At 43.9% G+C, this 21,300-nt stretch overlaps 1 protein-coding gene across 1 annotated transcript in view; it reads right to left on the reverse strand.

Annotated features, from left to right (window-relative positions):
* The window catches only part of RPS6KC1 (ribosomal protein S6 kinase C1), a 132,093-nt gene that overhangs the window by 15,537 nt on the left and 95,256 nt on the right, over positions 1–21,300 (reverse strand). Inside the window, exons 10-11 of the mRNA XM_073671966.1 lie at positions 7,497–9,014; positions 7,133–7,222 (exon numbers count right to left, since the gene is read on the reverse strand). Coding sequence (XP_073528067.1) covers positions 7,133–7,222; positions 7,497–9,014 — 1,608 coding nt within the window. The remainder of the gene's footprint in view (positions 1–7,132; positions 7,223–7,496; positions 9,015–21,300) is intronic.

A 21,300-nucleotide genomic window follows, 5' to 3' on the forward strand; every position in this document is an offset into this window, starting at 1 on the left:
GTTCAGCTCACACATGGAGAGCCTACTTAGAACGTCCTTCATCGGGAAGAGGTTAAAGTAACACTAAACATGGATAATGCGGAAAAAAGGAGGAGAACCATCACACGTTCCATCTATATATAAAGCAATCTTCTCTGTGTTCGTCAAGAGCTCAGCCATGTCTTTCCTCCCTACTTCTCACTGCCTTGAGTCTGGCTGTAAGACAGCTGGCTGCAGCAGGAGGCTCTACCCACTGCAGTGAGAGAGAATATTGTTAAGTTTGCCCCTCTGGTTATCCCCCACTTTTTAGTCATTTATAAGAAAGAAAATGAAGAATAACTCCTGTGTTCTCACTCAGTAGGATTTCTATAAGACTGTTTGTTTCAGGAACCTGCAGAAAACCCTACAGACCAGTTTGATCTTCTGATTACTTTTACTATTCATTTTAAGATTTACTGTTCTTTTAAGGCCCCGTCACACTAAGCGATATCGCTAGCGAGATCGCTGCTGTGTCACGGTTTTGGTGACTCACCAGCGACCTCACCAGCGATGTCGCTATGTGTGACACTTTGCAACGATCAGGCCCCTGCTGTGAGGTCGCTGATCGTTGCAAAGTGTCCTGGACCATTTTTTGGTCGTTTGCCTCCCGCTGGTCAGCACACATCGCTGTGTGTGACCAGCGGGACCAACGATCTGGCTGGTAACTATGGTAAACATCGGGTTACTAGGGGCACGCGCGCACTTAGTAACCCGCTGTTTACCATGGATACCACTCTGCTACGGTGAGCGGAGGCTCCAGCGCACCGTAGCAGAGTGGTATCCATGGTAAACAGCGGGTTACTAGGGGCACACGCGCACTTAGTAACCCGATGTTTACCATAGTTACCAGCCTGCTCCTGCTTGCAGCAGGCTGGTAACGGGAGCAGGACATCGTGGAACGATTCTTTCCACGATATCGCTGCTCCCCTCATCGCTGGTGAGCCTGCCTGTTTGACAGCTCACCAGCGATGTATTAGCGATGCAGCAACGATCCCTGACAGGTCGTATCGTTGTCGGGATCGCTGCTGCATCGCTGCTGCATCGCTTAGTGTGACGGGGCCTTTAGAGTGAATCTGTCACCTGGCTTTTGACAACTAATCTGAGCGCAACATAATGTACGGACAGAAACCCTGATTCCAGCGATGTATCACTTACAGGACTGCTTGCTGTAATTTTGATAAAATCACTGTTAAATCAGCAGGAGATTATCACTAAAGGACTAGTAAACCTGCTGCCATGTAGTCCAGCCACGCCCCCACCACTGATTGGTCACTTTCAGTGTACACTCTGTCAAGCTGCCAATCAGTGGTGGGGGCGGGGTTATGCAGAGCTCAGCATTCAGAGAACTAGTAGATCTGCAGCAGAGAAAACAGGGATTTTATCAAAACTACAACAAGCAGTCTAGTAAGTGATACATCACTGGAATCAGGGTCTCTGTCTCTACAATAGCCTGCTCTCAGATTAGGTAGCAAAAATCTGGTGACAGATTCCCTTTCAGTGATGATCTGATTAGTGGGAAATCCCCTCCATTATAACGGGACGTCACATTTTGCACTTTGATGGAAAAATGGTCATTTATTTATAGATTAGGTCAAATTCTTCCAACTCACATGGAACTTTCTCAACTTTTCTAACTGATGTGTAAAGTGCACACTTCTGGCATTTTTTGCTACTTTTTTTTTTCTCGACAGGACGCCAAAATGGAGCATGTGGCCAGCAGATAAAAGAAATATTGCAATCATTAGAAAGTGGAGGACAGGTGGATGATGTTTTGGAGAGAAATGTGAGATAAGAGGTCCCAGGGGGGGGTGAAGCGGAGCAAAGGCTTGTTTGAACAGAGGTGAATCATTTTCATCCTAAATTACTGATAAACTTTCCTCCTAAAAAAAAAAAAAACCCCGGAAACATCAAAACCGCTAATAATCTCTCATCTGTTTATTTACCAAAAGGCCGGGCCGTGGCTGGCATGACTGTACCCGGCGCGGTGTCACATCGCTGCGCTCTTGTTTGTCACTTTGTCATGTGTAAGGCGCCATTCGCTGGCATCCACACAAAGCCTTTCTTTTCAAGTTGTGTCACCAATTTTTTTTTTTTTTTTTTACGGACAGTGAATGATTTATAAGTTCTCATTTCCCTCGTGGCGTTTGGGAACAAATAAAATTAAAATTGAAGTTATCGTGGTTGGGCAGAATGATTTGGGTTGGATATTCATCAAAGTAAGTCTCAGGCAGGACTTTAAAGTGCGAGGAAAAAGTGTTTGGTTATAAGAGAGGCTGCAGATTTCAGGATGAGCCTCGCCTCCAACACACCAGAGGATAACAAGGGACTTCAATGGGGTGTAATGGAGAGGACGAACTTCTGCTGACAACTCCGCTGTCTGATGCTCTTATTAGAAAGTCAACGAGGAAAAAAAAAAAAAAAAACTTTCTTATACAACGAAAAAAAGACAAGGGGGGAAAATGTTGGTGACGGAGTGCCACCTGCTGGGCAGCTCGGGGAGAAGCCTGTCAGCAAGAAGGACACACACGACGGTGGAGGCCAAAAGGATATACATGTAGTTATTAGACACAGATAGATAAGAAATGTGATAATAGTACGAGAAACTGATCGATGGATATATAGAAAAAGATAGATATATTATATATTACCTATCTAATATCTATCTATTACACATGTATATATATATATATATAGAGAGAGATTAGATAGATGCAATTGAAACCAGAAGTTTACATACACTATATAAAAAGTCACATATTCATGTTTTTTCTCAATATCTGACATGAAATCAGAATAAACGTTTCCTGTTTTAGGTCAATTAGGATTACCAGAAATTTTAATATTTGCCAAATGCCAGAATAATGAGAGAGAGAATGTTTTAAGGCATTTTTATTAATAACTGCAGTCAAAAGTTTACATACATTTCATTAGTATTTGGTACCATTGCCCTTAAACTGAATGACTTGGGTGAAACATTTGGGATATCCTTCCACAAGCTTCTCACAATAGATGGTCGGAATTTGGGCCCATTCCTTCTGACAAAACTGGTGTAACTGATCCAGGTTTGTTGGTCGTCTTGCTCGCACCTGACTTTTCAGCTTTTCACATAAATTTTCAATAGGATTGAGAGCAGGGCTTTGTGATGGCCACTCCAAAACATTGACTTTGTTATCCTTAAGCCACTTTGTTACCATTTTGGCTGTATGCTTTGGGTCATTGCCCATTTGGAAGACCCATTTCCACCCAAGCTTTAACTTCCTGGCTGATGTCTTGAGATGCTGCTTCAGTGATGTCACATAATCTCCTTTTCACATGATACCATCTATTTTGAGAAGTGCACCAGTCCCTCCTGCAGAAAAAAAAAAACACAACACGATGCTGCCACCCCCGTGTTTCACAGTTGGGATGGTGTTCTTAGGCTTCCGGGCTTCTCCCTTTTACCTCCAAACGGAACGATGGTCATTATGCGCAAAGAGTTCAATTTTAGTTTCATCAGACCACAGGACATGTCTCCAAAAATTAAGGTCTTTGCTCCTGTGTGCATTTGCAAACATTAATCTGGTTTTTTTGTGTTTCTTTTGGAGTAATGGCTTCTTCCTGGCAGTGGCCTTTCAGCCCATGTTGATATTGACACAATCTTACCAGCTTCCGCCATCATCTTCACAAGGTGTTTTGCTTTTGTCCTTGGGTTGATATGCACATGTCAGACCAAAAGGCGTTGATCTCTGTGACACAGAACCCGTCTCCTTCCTGAGCGGTATGATGGCTGGACATTCCTATCTTGTTTGTACTTGCATATAATTGTTTGTACAGATGAGCGAGGCACCTTCAGGTATCTTGAAATTGTACCCAAGGATGAGCCAGACTTGTGCAAGTCCACAATTCTCTTCCTGATATCTTGGCTGATTTCTTTAGACTTTCCCATGATGATACACAAAGAAACAGTGTGTTTCAGGTGTGCATTAAAATACATCCACAGGTGTGTCTCTAATTAACTCAGATATTGCCAAAAAAAACTATCAGAAGCTTCCAAACACATGACAACATCATATGGAGAGTCAGAAATTGTTTAAAGGCATAGTAATCTTAGTGTATGTAAACTTCTGACTTTGCAGTAAGTAATAAAAATGCCTTAAAAAATTGTCTCCTCTCATTATTCTGGCATTTGGCAAATATTACAAATTCTGGTAATCCTAATTGACCTAAAATGGGAAAGGTTTATTCTGATTTCATGTCAGATATTGAGAAAAACATGCAGATGTGTCTTTTTATATAGTGTAAACTTCTGGTTTCAACTGTAGGTGATAGATATGCGATATAGATATGAGATATATAGAATATACTATTCTAACAGTAATACAGTCCAAATTCCATATATTCAATGTTTGCATATATCTTAGTGCTTAGGGTGCTTTCACATTGCGTTTTGGCACCTGTTCGTTGGTACATTCGGGGCTTACGTTTGAACCCCCGGCAAAATGGGATTGGGGAGTATGTGCCGAAGGGACAGACTATAATGGTGCTGGCAGAGTTAACATGCGCTCTGACGTGCCTCCATATCGGACTGTGCACTCCTCCATTCAACCTAAATGCTCATTCACACGTACGTTTTTATTTCACATACAAGAAAATCTGAGTTTCATAAGTGATTTCATTCAGAGTTTCATCAGTTTTTCTTGGATGATAAACAAAAAAAATGTCTTCACCTTCTATCTAGATGTACATGAAAAACAGCAGTACGATGGCATCCGAGTGCTGTTCGTTTTTTTGTCATGGACCTATATAGACTCGCTTTGCCACTTTTGATCCGACACACGGATCAATAATCAGACATGTTTGTCTGATAAATATTCAGTATAGGGTCCCATCAGAGAAAGGTGTATTCCTTGTTGTGGCTGATGGGCTCTCATGAATTTGCCAATTTGTCCGCTAAGTGCCTTCCATTTTATAAGTATATTCTATATGGCAGTAATGACGCCCAATTGTCATATACTCAATGTGTAATAGTGCTTCTCTGTGGTATAGCGCAGTATTACATGTCCTGTCCTGCTCCAGGGCGAGCGGCTCCTTTGGACACCAGATGAGGGTGGCTTCACATTACTATTCTAGTGCGCTGCGTTCTCTACAGGATCCTGTTATCTACGTCCGGCGGCTCCTTCTGCCGAGTATTTGCTTTATTTTTATGCTTATTTTTTTCTTATTCTTCTTTCTTACTTTGGAGGTCAATTAGTAAATGTCCATAGAGTTGTGGTTTCAACGCTGAATTTTCATCCTAGAACTATGAATATTGTAACCTGCGGCACAATGTACAGATAAAGGAATCCCTCGTCATAAATCTGCAACCGCTGCATTAATATAAATGGAAGAGTAAGTGGAATGGATGATGGGAGAATTGCTACTGTATGACAGATGGAAAGCCACTGGTATAGACTGGTGGATCTCATCTGCAAGGACAAGCCCCTGTGGGCGAATGGCCATCTGGCCCCCTGTCAATCTTCCTCTGGAGCGCTCATCACGCAAGCATGTGACGTATACGATTTACACAAACTACACAGTAATGATACATCTAACAAGGCAGGAACAGGAGTCAGGCAAATCTGGGAAAACTACCTGGTACCAATGACCAGGAATAGACTATTTAGAAATCAGCTGTGGAAAGCTGAAGGAGTGTGTCAGCTCAAAACGACTGTCCAAACCAAGCACCGGTGCTCAATTCATCCTTCGCGAGATTGAGCAGTTGAGTGCACCGTCCCACCTAATTATTTTCCATCTGTCTCTGCCCCCTGATGATAGTGGTCCTTTAAATTCTTGTTTATCAACCAACAACATTAAACACCAGGCCAGTCCACATAGGACTCTAAAAAGACATTTTAAAATGTTACTGCAGAGTCAAAAGCTGAAGAAGCAAAAAAAACAGTTGTCAGAGAAGCCAGAAAAGATTTACTGCCATCTCTGCCTTCCTGATCATTGTATAAAAACACTTTCTACTACTGTCCTAGCGATCATGTGATCACTAGGTGTCAGTAGGGTGTAGGAGATGCTGCGCATTAGCAGATACAGATAAGTTTTGCAGTGCAGGCAGCAAGCTGAGTTTTCCCTGTAATAGGGGATAATATACCAGTCCCAGTTACAGGGGAAATCAAAAAAAAAAAAAATGTAAAAAAAAAAAGCCTCCCAAAGATCTTTTGGTGGGCACGATGTAAGAAATAAATTAAATACAATATATACAAAACACACACAAAAAAAAAAAAAAAATGGCCCTGTGTCAATCCAAATAACTGTTTATAGTTCTGCCCCCATCAAATATAACACCATGTGTCTGATGCGTAAAAATTATTGCTGAGGGAAAAAAAATACAATTTAGTGGTTCTTTGAGGTCTTTAAAAATAATAATTAAAAATTAAGTCTCATCAACATCGTAATACTGGACTACCTCATTAGGGGTAGAGGATAGGTGATAACTTGCAAATCAGTGGGGGTCCATCCGCTGGCACCCCAAAAATAGGACTCTGAAATGAACAATGGCTGTGCATGCATCCAAGTAATCAGTGACCATGAGGGAGAACTGGAGTGGAAGAGTTTGTGATTTAATGAGTATTTGGTGTTTTTGTTATCCTATAGCAATTTTTCTCCGATCCCGGAATACCACTTTAATTTAGTCAGTCTACAAAAATACATAATAATTAAGCATTTTAAACAAAATGTAAAAAAAAATCTTACAATTTTTTTGTGCTCAAACACCCTAAAAGTTGTTTTTTTTCTTGTCCTAAGACTTAAGAATTTTTGCAAACCAACATCTTTCTACATCCTCTTTACCTCCTTCTACCCCCGTTGCCAGCCACGAATGTATGACTGGTTAACTTCCCCATATCTTAATAGCAGAATGACATGAAGCTGGCGTACAAAAAAAAAAAAAAGACTATTTACTTTTCAAGAAAGCCTCAATTATTAGCCATATCTACGATGTGACATGACAGGACAGGAATTAGTGTGAATTTCAGGCCATGCATTAACTTGCACGTCCAATAAAAGTATGTTACACGAGCCGCGGGCGGAGGAAATGAAAGCTGCTAATCTACTTTTCAAGTGAAACGCTTGAGGTGATTGATCTAACCTGGGGCACAGTACATTCTTTCCACCGCATCGCTGTCACACGAATCTTCAACCTCCGTCCACCTGCTAAAATATGTTAGCTGAATGTGTCCTAAAAACAAAATGACAGGAGAAATCAAAACATGTTTCCCATCCATTTTCTGTACAAGTGAACTGTAATTACTCTCCTTTTCTAGCTAAAAACAGTATCATTAAGAATAATGGCATCATTAAGTACTAGAAGCTATTACAGTGGGTGAATTTGCAGCACTGATAATGAAGCTGGAGACAGGAAATGAAGATACTAATTACAAGATAAAACGCCTACTCAGTTAATTGGAAGCAACATCGGAATAAAAAGAAATGCATTTGCAAAAGTTCCTGACCTCTATCATTCAATAAGATGTTGTTTGGGTTCAAATCCCGACACACAATTCCTTCTCGGTGTAGAGCGTCAAGGGCTACGACGATTTCGGCAGCCCATCTCCGAATGCAAGACTCGGGAATGAAGAAGTGGCAGGCTTCTGACAATTTTGCATCCAGCTCTTGAAATATCTTATGTATCTCGCTGTCTTCCCGGAGATCTCTCCGTCCTCCACAAATCTCATCCATGTCCTCGATTTTGATCTGAAGTTGCATTAGGTTGGAGGACAACTCTTCCGAAAGTCTGGTGTCGGAGGACTGTTGAGCATCGCAAGGGTCAAAGGATTTGTTGACTTGTTCATGGTCTACCTGGGAAACGTCTAGAACAAATGAGCTGTGAGATAAGGAGGAAGAAGATGAATTGACCAATAGGGGTTCCAAGGGTTTTAAGGTACAGATTAGGTCAGACCCGGTTGACTGTAAGTCAACGTTGTCAACACTAATGGGGCGTAGCGTGATGCTTTGGGATTGGGGTTGAGTCGAATGTTCTCCAATGTTGTCAATTATTTTATCTATGCTACTTTTTATTTGTAAGACATCGGGAGTTTCCAACATCTTGGAATCAAGGACGTCACTTTCTATGTAATCTTTTTTCAAGCTTTGCTCAGTGTCTACTGGTGGAGCACCGGGCAAGTTGACCAGCAGATCGGGCCTTCCTTCATCGATGCTGCCCACATCATCGAGAGCGGCCTCTTTGAAGGAAACAACAGGGACAGAGTCATTAGATCCCCGGCTCATCGTGTCATGAGTGTTTGGCTTATCAACATCCAGGCTTTGAGTCTCGGGGTCAACCTCGTCATCTTGGAATGGAGACAACGTTTGGAAATTTTCAGGTTTTAGTTTGTATCCCTTATCGACAAGATCACTCCCAAGTAAATCACTAGTGCTTTCCTTGCTGTCTATCCTAAAAAATTCCATCGGGCTATTCCTGGATTTGCTCAAGGCATCGGACATCCCTGAGCATTCGCCCGTCTCCTGCTCATCAAGTTCATTTAGGGATTTCAACTCATCGAAGTCAAGCTCAGAGCCAAACTTGTTTAAAGAGCCCGGGAGAGGCTTTTGCATTAGATCCAAATCTTTGGTACTGTCCCCTTCCCCGAGTTTTAGCAAAGGGTCATCACTTAGCGTTTCGGGCTCAATTTGTTCTTGTCCATATTCTTTGCACAGTGTTAAATAGCTCGTGGTACATTCCTCCTCCGAGCTGGAGGCCGAATCGGCCCACTTCAACGGACTTTCCCTCCCTTCTTCGTCTTGAGTGCTGCTATCATCCTGAGAACTTAGGGTAAGGCTATTATGTAGGGGCAGCACTGAAAGCCTGTTTCCGCCACTGCTCGCCCTAGATTCCACGCTATTTCTTGGACATGGAGCTAGATTTTTGAAAATATCTTCATTGGACTGAGAACTTTTAGCCAGCGGGACGTCGAAGCTTCCTTCTGTGCTCCTGCTTAAAAACTTACTTAAGTAGGACCATAATTTCCCACCTGCAATCAAAACAAAACACTGAAATTAAACATGATTACTCATATGCAAATAGCAGAGATTGCACATATGCCTTATTGCTAGCACAGTAATGAAAACGATCATTACACGCATACACTTAGTACCTCATTTACCAGTGTGGTGGCTTCATTTTCAGAATGTGTTATCCTGAGATTACATTTTTAAATTATACTGTTTGTATATATGAGGCATGAAAACAAAAACAAAAATTGAATATATAACATGAAAAAAACAACAAAACAAAACAACAACAATAACAATGGATGATAATACCACGTGTTAACTGACCCTGACTGGAGCTAACAAGCTAAGAAAAAAAGTACCGTATTTTTCGGACTATAAAGACGCACCTAGGTTTTAGAGGAGGAAAATAGAAAAAAATGTAAGCAAAAAATGTGGTCATGATGCCTTGTTATGGGGGAGGGGGTCTGCTGCCGACACTGGTATTGGGGTAATGTCCCCCAATTATGTTAATATCCTCCATCCTAGTATATATGGCCCCCTCCTTCCTGTAATATGTGGCCCTCATCCTGATATGCATGGCACCCCAATTCCCCATCCTGGTATGTATGGCCCCCCTCCCTCCATCCTGGTATGCATGGTAGCCCTCATCCCCCATCCTGGCATGTAGTGCCCCCCTCTCCACCATCCTGGTATGTATGGCACCTTCATCTCTGTATGTATGGTCCTCCTCATCCTGGAATGAAGGGCACCCTTCATCCCTGTATGCATGGCCCCCCTCATCCTGGAATGTATGGCACCCTTCATCCCTGTATGTATGGCCCCCCTCATCCTGGTATGCTTGGCCCCCCCTGATCCCCATCACGCTGCACACAAAACAAATAAACAATCACTACACCTCCTCTCTCATCCAGCGCTGCGGATCCGCTCTGCTGCCGACAGGGTTCTCACTGTGTGAGCCGCGCAATGCGTCCCTGCCATGAGCCCTCACACAGTGATCTGCTGTGCCGGAATAGTCACTGCTCCCTATGCAGAGACTGTGAGCGTGGGGAGCAGTGACCATTCATTCTCCCTAGTAGAGCGCACACTGTAGCCGCAGCGCGGCTCTGTGGTCAAGTGAATATTCATGGACTTTAATAGCGGGCCAAGCATACCAGGATGAGGGGGGCCATACATACAGCAATGAAGGGTGCCAAGCATACCAGGATGGGTGGGGGTGGGGTGGGGAGCATACATACAGCGATGAAGGGTGCCATACATACCAGGAAGATGGATGGGAGGGCCATACATACAGGGATGAAGGGTGCCATACTTACCATGAGCCGCGCACCCCCCACTTTCCTCCAAAATATTGGAGGAAAAAAGTGTGTCTTATAGTCCGAAAAATACGGTAATTAAAGAAGTGTAGAAAGACTTCGGCACACATCAGATAAAAGTAGGACAACCCAGCCAATACCACGGGATCAGCCAACCTTTAATGTGTATGGGGGCTTCTCGACATCATCCGTGTGGTCTCTCATAGAGAACACAGGATTGCTTGGCCAAGCCGAGCGTTCCTGTAAGTGGGGAAGTCAGGAGAGAGAGCTGGAGACAATCGACAGCGATTTAATGTGTATGGCCAGCTTAAAGAGAATCTATCAGTAGGATGAACCATGATAGTTCATCTATATGAGCAGACAGGTCATAGGAAGCTGAATAAAATGATACCATGATATCTGTGATCCAATGTCTTACTCCAGAGAAATCCACGTTTTTCTTAATATGTAAATGAGCTGTTAAGATCTATGGGACAGACATAGATCTCCCTGAGAACCTGCCTCATGATGTCATGCAAGGTGTGGGAAAGATTAAGTGCAACACGAAGGGAAGAGGGGAAGGGAGCCCAGACACTAGGGGAAGGGGGAGTGAATACCTCCTAGGCTGATCTGAAATCACCCTGTCTCCCCCATCGTCCCTATATTGGTTCTTCACTAGGGTTGAGCGAGTATGTTCTGTCAGCGTGCGCTCGGGCCGAACTCCGTGTATTTACAGCTGCTCGGTGATAAGGTTGAATCGCTCCCGTGTGCATGATTTTCAACTGTTTGACAGCTTTATTACATGGGAAGAATGTCTATTTTTTACACATTCCTCACATGTAATAAAGCTGTCAAACAGTTGCAAATCATGCACAGGGAGCGATTTAATCTCATCACCGAGCAGCTGTAAATACTTGGAGCTCGGCCCGAGCATACTCGGCGAAAGGGTTAATAGAACATACTCACTCAACACTATTCTTCACCAATCGCCGCACAGGAACCTAAACCCTGTATTTCCCTAGCGCTTGGCCCTGGATTGGGAAGGGGGGGGATGAGCACTGGTCAGTCCCCACTAACAACTAAAGACAACAAGGGAGACAGAGAAAAGTAACTTAGCTTGAGTAGACTTCATAGAGATTACACCAAACGTCCTCCTAGCACCAGAGAGGAAGTAAACAGACTGCAATTGCTCCAAGCCTTCACAAGAGAACATGTGAATATCACCTGCACCTCTCTGTAGCAAACAAAGTATTTAAACACCCAAGCCTGGGTGTCAATTAGCATGAGGGAGGTAGCCGCTGGATCCTAGAGTGAGACAGCTCTAAGAATGCGTCTGTAATGACAAATGAAGAGATCTTCTGCAACCAACTGCAGGGCAACTGTCTGTCACATCTGACACACCCGTGACACCTGAACTTATTTTTAAAGGAAAGGGTGCGATACCAGTTTGATACATGTAATGACCGCTCTCTGCTCTCCATATCTACATGTCTCAAACTGGTATCTCCCCCTTTCATTTAAAGAAAAGTTCCAGAGGCAGATTCTCAGGGAGATCTATGTCCGGCCCATAGATCTTAACAGCTCATTTGCATATTAAGAAAAATGAGGATTTCTCTGGTATAAGACAATGGATCACAGCCATCAATGTGTCATTTTATTCAACTTCCTACTATCTCTATGCTCATATAGACAGCTTAGGAGGGTTGGTCCTATTAACAGAGGCCCTATAATGTGCTAAATGGTTTTAACCACATTAAAGAGGTCCTTACGATTGAAGACTAACCCTCAAGATAGGCCAATAGTATTTTATTGGTGGGGTTTGACCTCCAGGATTTCCTTTGATCAGTACAACAAAGGAGCAACGATACATCATTTTTTACAATGGTTCGTTCAATAAAGTGCCTCGTACTAAAACTCGTTGCATTCACTTGAGTACGACTGAGCTGTGGGTAAAAGAACAATTAAGGAGGTGAACACTCGCAGGAGAATCTTGGCCTATTCATTATACTGATTAGTGGAGGCGATTGAAGTCAGATTGCCACCGATCAAGCATTAATGGCTTATCCAGAGCATAGGCTGTCAATGTTTAATTCTTGAAAAAAACCTTATGATTGTCATATGCTCTGCGAAACGTCAAAAATATTTATAAGTGGGGGTCCCAAGAGCTTAAACCCCTATCGATCAAGACTTTTGCAAGTGCAGAGTCCCATTACCTTTAACTTTCATGTCAAGCTAAATTTATAATGTTTTATTGAGGCTGTGATGCTACGTCAGGAAAAGAGAAAATAAGTAATGATGTTTCACTCTTCAATTAACCCCTCAGGGGCCCCAACCAACTCCTAATGATTACGGTTCAGCTGAAAGTTAAACTAGCAAAAATGATGTGGCTCCAATCGGGGTAACATCCCAAGAAGAAAAATTGGGGTCCAAGAGCAAAGAAAAAAAAAAATGAAGGAAAAGGGGAAGGGGAGTCAGCTCACCAGCCACGGAGAAGGAACAGCACACGGAGCCGCCCAGGTCATGACTGCAGCCAGCAAGATACGGAAAAGAAGTTCTCCAGTGATGAATCCCTAGGTAACTAAAAGTTCAAATGTATTAGAAAAAGTTTAAAACCGTATAAAGCACTGCAGGCAAAACCACACGAGATGAAGCACAAACCTACGTGTTTCGGCGTATAGCCTCCGTCATTGTTAACCATGGATAACCATGAAAAAGGCTATACGCTGAAACGCGTTGGTTTGTGCGTCATCTCGTGTGGTTTTGCCTGCAGTGCTTTATACGGTTTTAAACTTTTTCTAATACATTTGAACTTTTAGTTACCTAGGGATTCATCACTGGAGAACTTCTTTTTCCTCAAGAGCAAAGAACCCCACTAACCATTACAATTACTGCTGAATTCGAGCAAGTGCAATGCTTCTTTGCCATCAAATAGAAAAAGGAGCAGAAGAAGAGAGATGTCTTAGATGTAAGATTTCGAGTTCTGAATTTTCTGGAATTTTAGGTCTGGGGTGGCAAGAAACTACACCAAAGTAATGGAAAATGTCGGGCCTAGCAGGGAAGGAGAAAGACGTCGGTTACATGTGATGAAAGAAAGAAGCTCAAAAATGTAATCCACAATAGGAATCAATAATTCCCAAAATGACAAACTTGCCGTTACCAAAGGAGGTAATCAAAGGGAGATAAACCGAGACCGGCAATGACTTCAGAGAAGATTCTGGAGGTGAGGATGATATCCAGAAGAAGATTCAACAAACATTATAATAAACTTACAGTAAGTACGATATGTTCTAGGTTCCCATGAATAATAAACCACTGCCACAGTAGTCTATCCTCTCCCCATTAAAAGCACATGCACGCTCAACTGGGCTGAGCATGCATGTCAATGGGGTACAGACTAGCAGCAGGTTGGTGTAAAGCCATCTTAAAGAATATGGACAAATTTGGAGGAAATTTTTTATTTTTTTTGTTAAAGAGTAACCATTTTTTTTTTCTAATAGGTCAGTAGTACCTGCGAAAATGAGAAACTTTGTAATATATCTTATTAGAAAAATCTGCTTCTTTCTTCTAGACTGATCATTCATTCTCAAAATTCTTAATTCATGGATAAATTCTGTCTCCAATGACTATAGACTTTCCCATTATTCATTACTGAGATGACAGTTGCTGCTCATAAAGTTCTATGGAGAATTGTAAATGTCACTTCTGGAGAACTTGCAGCAGAATGTCAGTGTCGGCCTCTAGCCCCTCCCTTCTCCATAGAATTTTAAAAGCACCAACTGTCATCTCCTATCTCAGTATTGGGGGGCAGATTTTACCCGTGAACTGAGAATTTTGAGAATGAATGATCAGTCCAGGAGGAAAAAGAAGGACATTTCTCTGATAAGAAATATCACAGTTTCTTATTTTCATGTGCACTATTGATTTATGGAAAAAAAAAATAAAGGAATGATTACTCTTTAAGTGCAAATTTTTGGGGGCCAAGAATCATTTTTGCAAATAAATGTCATTAAATATTTTGCAATGTTTTCCTTCAAAAGCCTCAGTGTCACACTGTCTGCTGCAAGCCGCAGAGTGGATTAACAGAGAATATGCCAGTGAGCTCGTTCTCAAAAGCAGAGTTTATAACGCTGATCTTACTTGGGCCCACAGTCAGACACACATGATTTTGGAGGCATTGAAAAACACAAACCTTTCTTCGTCAGTTTTTTGGAGCCAAGATTCTTCAGTGATTATTCACTGATTGAGTGGAGGGGGGGGGAGGCTTTATCCTGAGCTCCTCTGTGTCGATTTATGAGCACAAAGTTATACTCAACTTTAATGTGGTCATGAATCAGTTGAGAGGCGCTCAGCAAAGGAAAAACAATGTTATAGAGATGAGCGGACCCAAACTGTAAAGTTCGGGGCTCGTACTGGACACCTAGTGTCCGGTGCTGAACTCCAAACATGGACTTTTCGATTTACAGTTCGCGTCAGGTAGAAAGAGATTTCTATGGGAGAAAGATTTCTATGAGAGAGAGAAAGACTTTCCAACTCAAAAGTTCAAATCCCCGTTGTTTTTCATGGGGTTCGGGTTTAAGTTTGGGTACAGTTCTGGTACCCGAACCAAACTTCGGACTAAAATTTGGCCCAAACAGACCTTCCACGGGTACCCTTATCCCTAGCTATAACCTCCCTCATCAAAAAAAGCTCGCCATCAGGTTCTCAGTTAACTCACTCTGCAGCTTGCAATACAAAGGACTGAAAAAGCAAAAAGGTGCAAAAGTTATAATGAAACCCAATGGCAAAAAAATCTATTTATGGAAAAAAAAAAAATAATAATAATTAAAAGGCATTTAATAGCCCCGTGAGAGTTTTTATTGGGATTTTCTAAAACATAATCCTTCACAGAACCAAATGATAAAGTTGAGCATAAATGTTTGCAGGTCCTTGGTCCAGTGGCAAAACTGCTAATCTGTGGCTGCTAGACCGGATCCCTGCGGACCTCCTCTTACTTGCTCGGAACCTCTTCTTATTAGCACCGGGGATGAAGGCAAGTTCACCAATGTGGTCACTGGATTATTATTAATAATGGCCTTCAGCTCGATCTCGAGCCATAGAGGCTTGATGGGTGAATGCTCTGAAGGAAAAAAGATCTTGTGCAAGTCTAGATAGGTCCACCAGGGTTTTCTCCGCCATTATCTTGATTGTATCAAGCCATCAGGTTGCTGGTCTTCCTCTTCACCTTGTTCCTTCTATTCTTCCGACCATGATGTCTTTCTCCAGTGATTGTTCTCTTTGTATGATGTGTCCAAAGTAGACAAGTCGTAGCTTGGAGTTCCTTGTTTCCAGTGACATGTCTGGCTTGTTCTTCTTGCCATCCATGGTATTGATAACATCCTTCTCCAGCACCACATTTTGGAGGCGTCGATTCTTCTTCTGTCGAGTCTCTTTATCATCCAGATTTCTCATCCATATGTCACTGCAGAAAAAACCAAACTATGTACTAATGTGTCTTCATTGCCGGTGAAATGTTCCTCGATTTGAAGACCTTGTCCAGTGACTCCATTGCTGATTTGACCACAGTTATTCTCCTATTGACCTCCAGTGTCGTCGCTGCATCTTGAGTAGTGATGGGCGAGCACTAAAATGATCGGGGGCTCGATGCTCGGGTCGAGCAACGAGCACAATGTAAGTCTATGGGAAACTCGAGCATTTTTCAGGCGGCTCCACCTGGCGGTCTGCAGAAGGACTAAGAATTGCCCAAATCGATGGGAACAGTGCTCAAATGACATGGGGACAGCATGGGGAAGACCCCTGTAAGCATTTCTGACCCCCAGGTCACTGCTGTCAACAACATTGTCAGAGGTATTACGCCACTTTTACGGACTCACAATAAAGCATACAAAAACAAAAACAAAATGAATTTTCCTGGGAAATATGTTAAGGAACATCCTTTCCGGGGTAATAACTTGTATATAAGGCAAAATAAATAGCAAAAAACAAAAATGCTCCTCGACACCTTGCGCTATGTTCACATGTAGAGTTTTTGATGCGTTTTTGCACTTTTGCATTGCTTTCAACTGTGACAAATGCATTCACCAGGAAATGTAATTTTAACACCTTATCTGGCCATGTGGTGTGTGATACATGATCAGACACATCCTGTTTTATTTACGAAGGAGGGATTGTGAAAGTCACAAACACTATTTTTATAGGGCCATCAGGCGGCCTTTACTATTCTTAAAGGGCCAGCAGTCGGCACTCACTAATCTGAGAGAGACATCAGCCGGCTAGGTTTTATTGTTCCCATTACTAAAGAGTGGGTCTCCTATACTGTTATTGCGTATGCAGTGAATGCAAGGGTTGCCAAAAATTTTGATGCACTCCAATGCCCCTTGGAAGACTTAAGGAGGAGAGCCTCATAAAAAAATGTTCCCATTAGAAAGGAGCGGGTCTCCTATACTTGTAATGCCCATGCACTAAGTGTATGGGCTGACAAACATTTACCCCTGGGGGGTATACATGAACATACTGTATAAAAAATTTTTTTTTACGGGCATCATAAACACCCTTTAAAAAAATGATGTGGGTGTTGCATCACGGACCATGGTCACCCTGGTGATATGGTGGTGGAGGATGAGGAGAACAAGAGCAAATAGCCAAAATCAGGAAGCGTATACCCATGTGTGGGTGTGCAAAGGTGCATGGGAATACACCTCCCAAAAAAAAGACACTGGATTTCAGTTTATGTTACGCTGCTATCATTCGGTGGTGTTGAGAAGTCTGGTCCAATCCAGCCTTTGTTCATTTTTATAAGAGTCAGCCTGTCAGCATTTTCAGTTGACAGGCGGATGCGCTTATCAGTTATAATTCCACCAGCGGCACTAAAAACCCGCTCTGATAAAACGCTGACGGCAGGGCAGGCCAGGACCTCCTAGGCGTAGAGGGCCAGTTCATTCCACGTATCCAGCTTGGATACCCAATAATTATAAGGCATAGAGGAATCAAGGAGTACGTTGGTACGGTCGGCAAGGTACTCCCTCAGCATCTTCCCAAACTTTGCACTCCTTGTGAGAGTACCCCGCGCCTCAGGGCTTGTGCGGTGGCGGGGCTGAGAAAATTCTCCCAGAACTTTGACAGTGTTCCTCTGCCTTTGCTGGATTGAAGTTGTGTGTCTCTCGCCTGTACTCCTTTGTTGTCCAACGAACTGTGACCTCTGCCGCCAGCGTTTTCAGATGGGAATTTTTTTTAATAGTTCCGCAACAAGGCCTTCTGGTACTGCCCCATTTTTGTAGTCCTGTCCGCCTCAGGAATAAGAGAAATAATGTTCTCCTTGTAGCGTGGGTCTAGAAGGGTCACCAACCAGTAATGACTGTCACCCAAAATTTTGAGAACGCTAGGGTCATGGGAAAGGCAGCGTAACAAACTCAGCCATGAGTGCCAGACTGCTAACGGGCAAGACTACCGTGTCCTCACCAAGACGATGTTTGACCATGCTCTCCTCCTCCTACCCCTCCTCCTCTCTGTCATCTGGCCATCCACACTGAACAGACGGTATGACAGTTGCGCAGGTAGTACCGTCTATAGCGCATGAAACTAGCTCCTGTTGTTCACTACTCCTCCTCCTCCTCCTCATTATCACCCAATCCACGTTGGGATGAGATGAGGCTGGGCTGTGTGTAATCACCCTGTATGGTTCCTTGCTCCATCTCATCGTGCTCCGCCTGCAATGCATCCGCTTTGATTGTGAGCAGATAGAGTTTCAGAAGACAGAGAAGCGGAATGGTGACGCTAATTATGGCGTCATCTCCGCTCACCATCTTGGTGGAGTCCTCAAAGTTTTGGAGGATGGTACATATGTCTGACATACATGTCCACTCCTGAGATCTTATGTGTGGAGTCTGAACTGAATACCGACGGCCTTGTTGATTGCTGGTATTCAAAAAACTGCCCTCTTCTGCTCACAAATCCTTCCCAACATCTGCAGTGTAGAGTTCCAACGCGTGGGGACATCACACACCAGTCTGTGAGCCGGAAGCTGCAAACACTTCTGAAACAGGGCAAGGGCGGCGGAAGATGTAGGTGACTTTCTAAAATGGGCACACATGCGGCGTACTTTAACAAGCAGATCCGGTAGCTCCGGGTAGGATTTGAGAAACCGCTGAACCACGAGGTTAAGCACATGGACCAGGCATGGTACGTGTGTGAGCTCGCCTCGCCTCAGAGCCACCAGATTCCGGCCATTGTCACACACGATCATGCCTGGCTGTAGGTTCAGCGGTGTGAGCCACAGATCAGCCTGCTCTTTTAGAGGTGTCCACAACTCTTCAGCATTGTGCGGTTTGTCACCTAAGCATATTAGCTTAAGCACAGCATGTTGCCGCTTGGCCGAGGTAGTGCAGCAGTGCTTCCAGCTTGTGACTGATGTGGTCATTTCGGAGATGGAGGCTGAAGAGGAGAAGGAGGCTGAGTAGGATGAGGTGCAGGAGCTGTAGACTGTGAGGGCAACCCTGATTGACCAAGGGCCTGCAATCCTTGGCGTTGGGAGAACGTGTTCCGTCCCAAGGTCTGACTGGGTCCCAGCTTCCACTATGTTAACCCAGTGTGCCGTCAGCGAGATGTACCATCCCTGCCCACAAGCACTTGTCCACGTGTCCGTGGTTAGGTGGACTTTGCCGGTAACTGCGTTGTTGAAGGCACGGTTAATGTTTTGGGACATGTGCTTGTGTAATGCGGGGACGGCACACAGGCAGAAATAGTGGGGGCTGGGGACTGAGTACCGAGGGACGGCCGCCACCATCAGGTTGCAGAATGCTTCAGTCTCCACGAGCCTAAAAGGCAACATTTCGAGCACAAGCAGTCGTGAAATGTGAGAATTTAGTAGTGTGGCCTGTGGGACGTTGGGTGGGTATTTGCGCTTGCGTTCCAAGGACTGGGGTATGGACAACTGAACGCTGCGCCGGGACATGGACATGGACGTGCTTCCTGATGCTGCTACTTGAGAGTGTGCAACGACAGGTGCAGGGCAGGAGGCATCTTTGCGTGCACCATGGACAGCGGATTGGCTTGCATGCACAACAGCGGAAGAAGCAACGGTGCCACCCGCAGACACTGTTCCTGGATCCTGGGGTTCGGCCCACAAAGTTGGGTGCTTCGCTACCATGTATATGGAGAGGGAAAAGAAAAAAAAAAAAACAGCTCACCTCCATGAATCAGCTGGGTGTCTCCGGGATCTGTGATCAGCGCTGCTTCTTGTGGTCAGTAGACAGGTAATAGGAAAGATGATGATCCAGCTCCACAGACTCCAGTAGTAAAAACAAATGTATTTTATTTAGATTTTTTTTAAAAAATATCCAAATAGCGATAATGTAACTCCAGCTAGTAGAAAAAAAAAATGAAAGGGAAACACAGGGGCACCAAGGAGGGGTGCTATCAGATGCGTTTCGAGCGAAGACCGCTCTTAAACTTGGTATGAAACCAAGTTTAAGAGCAGTGTTCGCTCGAAAAGCGTTACATTATCGCCATTTGGACATTTTTTTTAAAAATTCAAAATAAGAGACATTTGTTTTTACTATTGGAGTCTGTGGAGCTGGATCATCGTCTTCCCTATTACTTTGCTGCTATGTGCCTGATCATGCTGGTAGTGGTCTGGCTGCTAGTTTTGCCACCCCTGCTGATGCTGGCCTGGCAGGTGGTGCAAATGGCCTTTTTGGGGTTATCAGTAGTCTCTAAAAAAACAATCAGACTCGGGAAGACCTAACAGTTGTACTGGCAACTTCCTTAGTGTTGGTGTTACGGGGAACGGTTGCCTGCCTTCTGTCTGCGGCCACCACACTGCTTCTTCCTGCCTGTTGGGGTGCTCTGCCTCCCTCCCCCTGTGTACTGCTGTCCTCGCTCTGCATGCCCTCCTGCCAGGTTGGGTCAGTTACTATATCATCCACCACCTCGTCTCCCACTTCCGCACCCTGGTCCTACTCCTGACTTTCTGGCAATTGTGTCTCATCATCGTCCACCTCTTGTGACACTTGCCCAAATATTTGAGCCGCAACGGTCACACGAAGGCGACGGTGGGAATCGCTACACGCGATCTCCTCTTGCCCCGCTTCCAAGTGGACCGGGCGAGAGGCCCGAATCTATAAATGGAAAAGTGAACAGCTCTTCAGAGTGTCCAAGTGTGGGATCAGTTGTCTCCGGGCACTCAGCATGGTGGGAGGAAGGAGGATCAGGGTGAGGAATATGCGGTCTAGACTCACGGCTACTGAAACCTGACCATGTGGAAGACAGGGTGGTGGTGGTGGCTAAGTGACTGGAAGCATTATCCGCTATCCAAGCAAACCACCTTTTGACACTGCTCTGGGTTCAATAGTGGTGTGCTGCGGTCCCCTAGGAATTGGGACAGGAAGGTGGGGTGAGTTGATGTGGGTGTTTGTTGTGGCACAATTTCAGCTTGCCCACGGCCTCAGCCTCTGCATGCACCATCACCAACACGTCCAGTTCCCCGTCCCTTGGCACGCGCCTTGCCCATTTTAAAATGGAGGACAATATCTTCCACGCTCACTACAAATGGCTGAATTTGGAACGAAGTTATATGTAATCCGTGTGATGGAGAAACCACAGTTTTAAATACCTGACCTGTAGGTAACTACTTTGAACAGCAAACCGATGCAAAAAACGTTGCTGACCCACTGAAAAAAATTTGAATGGAGGCCAAAAATGGCAGTATTTTCAGTGCAATTATATGTGATCCGTGTGACGGACAAACCACAGTTTTAAAAAGCTGGATTTCTAGTGCTGTAATATGGAAAGGACCTGGCTGTATTCTGCAGTGCCAACAAGCAAATGGCGCAGAAAAACGGTGCTCTCTGGATTGCTTTTTAAGTAAATAATGAGGATTAAGATCCAAAAAAAATTATTCCTGGCCCCCCGAGACAGGGACCTTTGTCTAGAAATATCTAACAGCAGAAGAAGGCAGAACTGGAATGGAGACTTTTGTGCTACACTGTGTGCAGAATTATTAGGCAAATGAGTATTT

The sequence above is a fragment of the Phyllobates terribilis genome, unplaced genomic scaffold (assembly GCF_046119375.1).
Source record: "Phyllobates terribilis strain yellow unplaced genomic scaffold, ASM4611937v1 Scaffold_3__8_contigs__length_932513732, whole genome shotgun sequence".
Lineage (NCBI taxonomy): Eukaryota > Metazoa > Chordata > Amphibia > Anura > Dendrobatidae > Phyllobates > Phyllobates terribilis.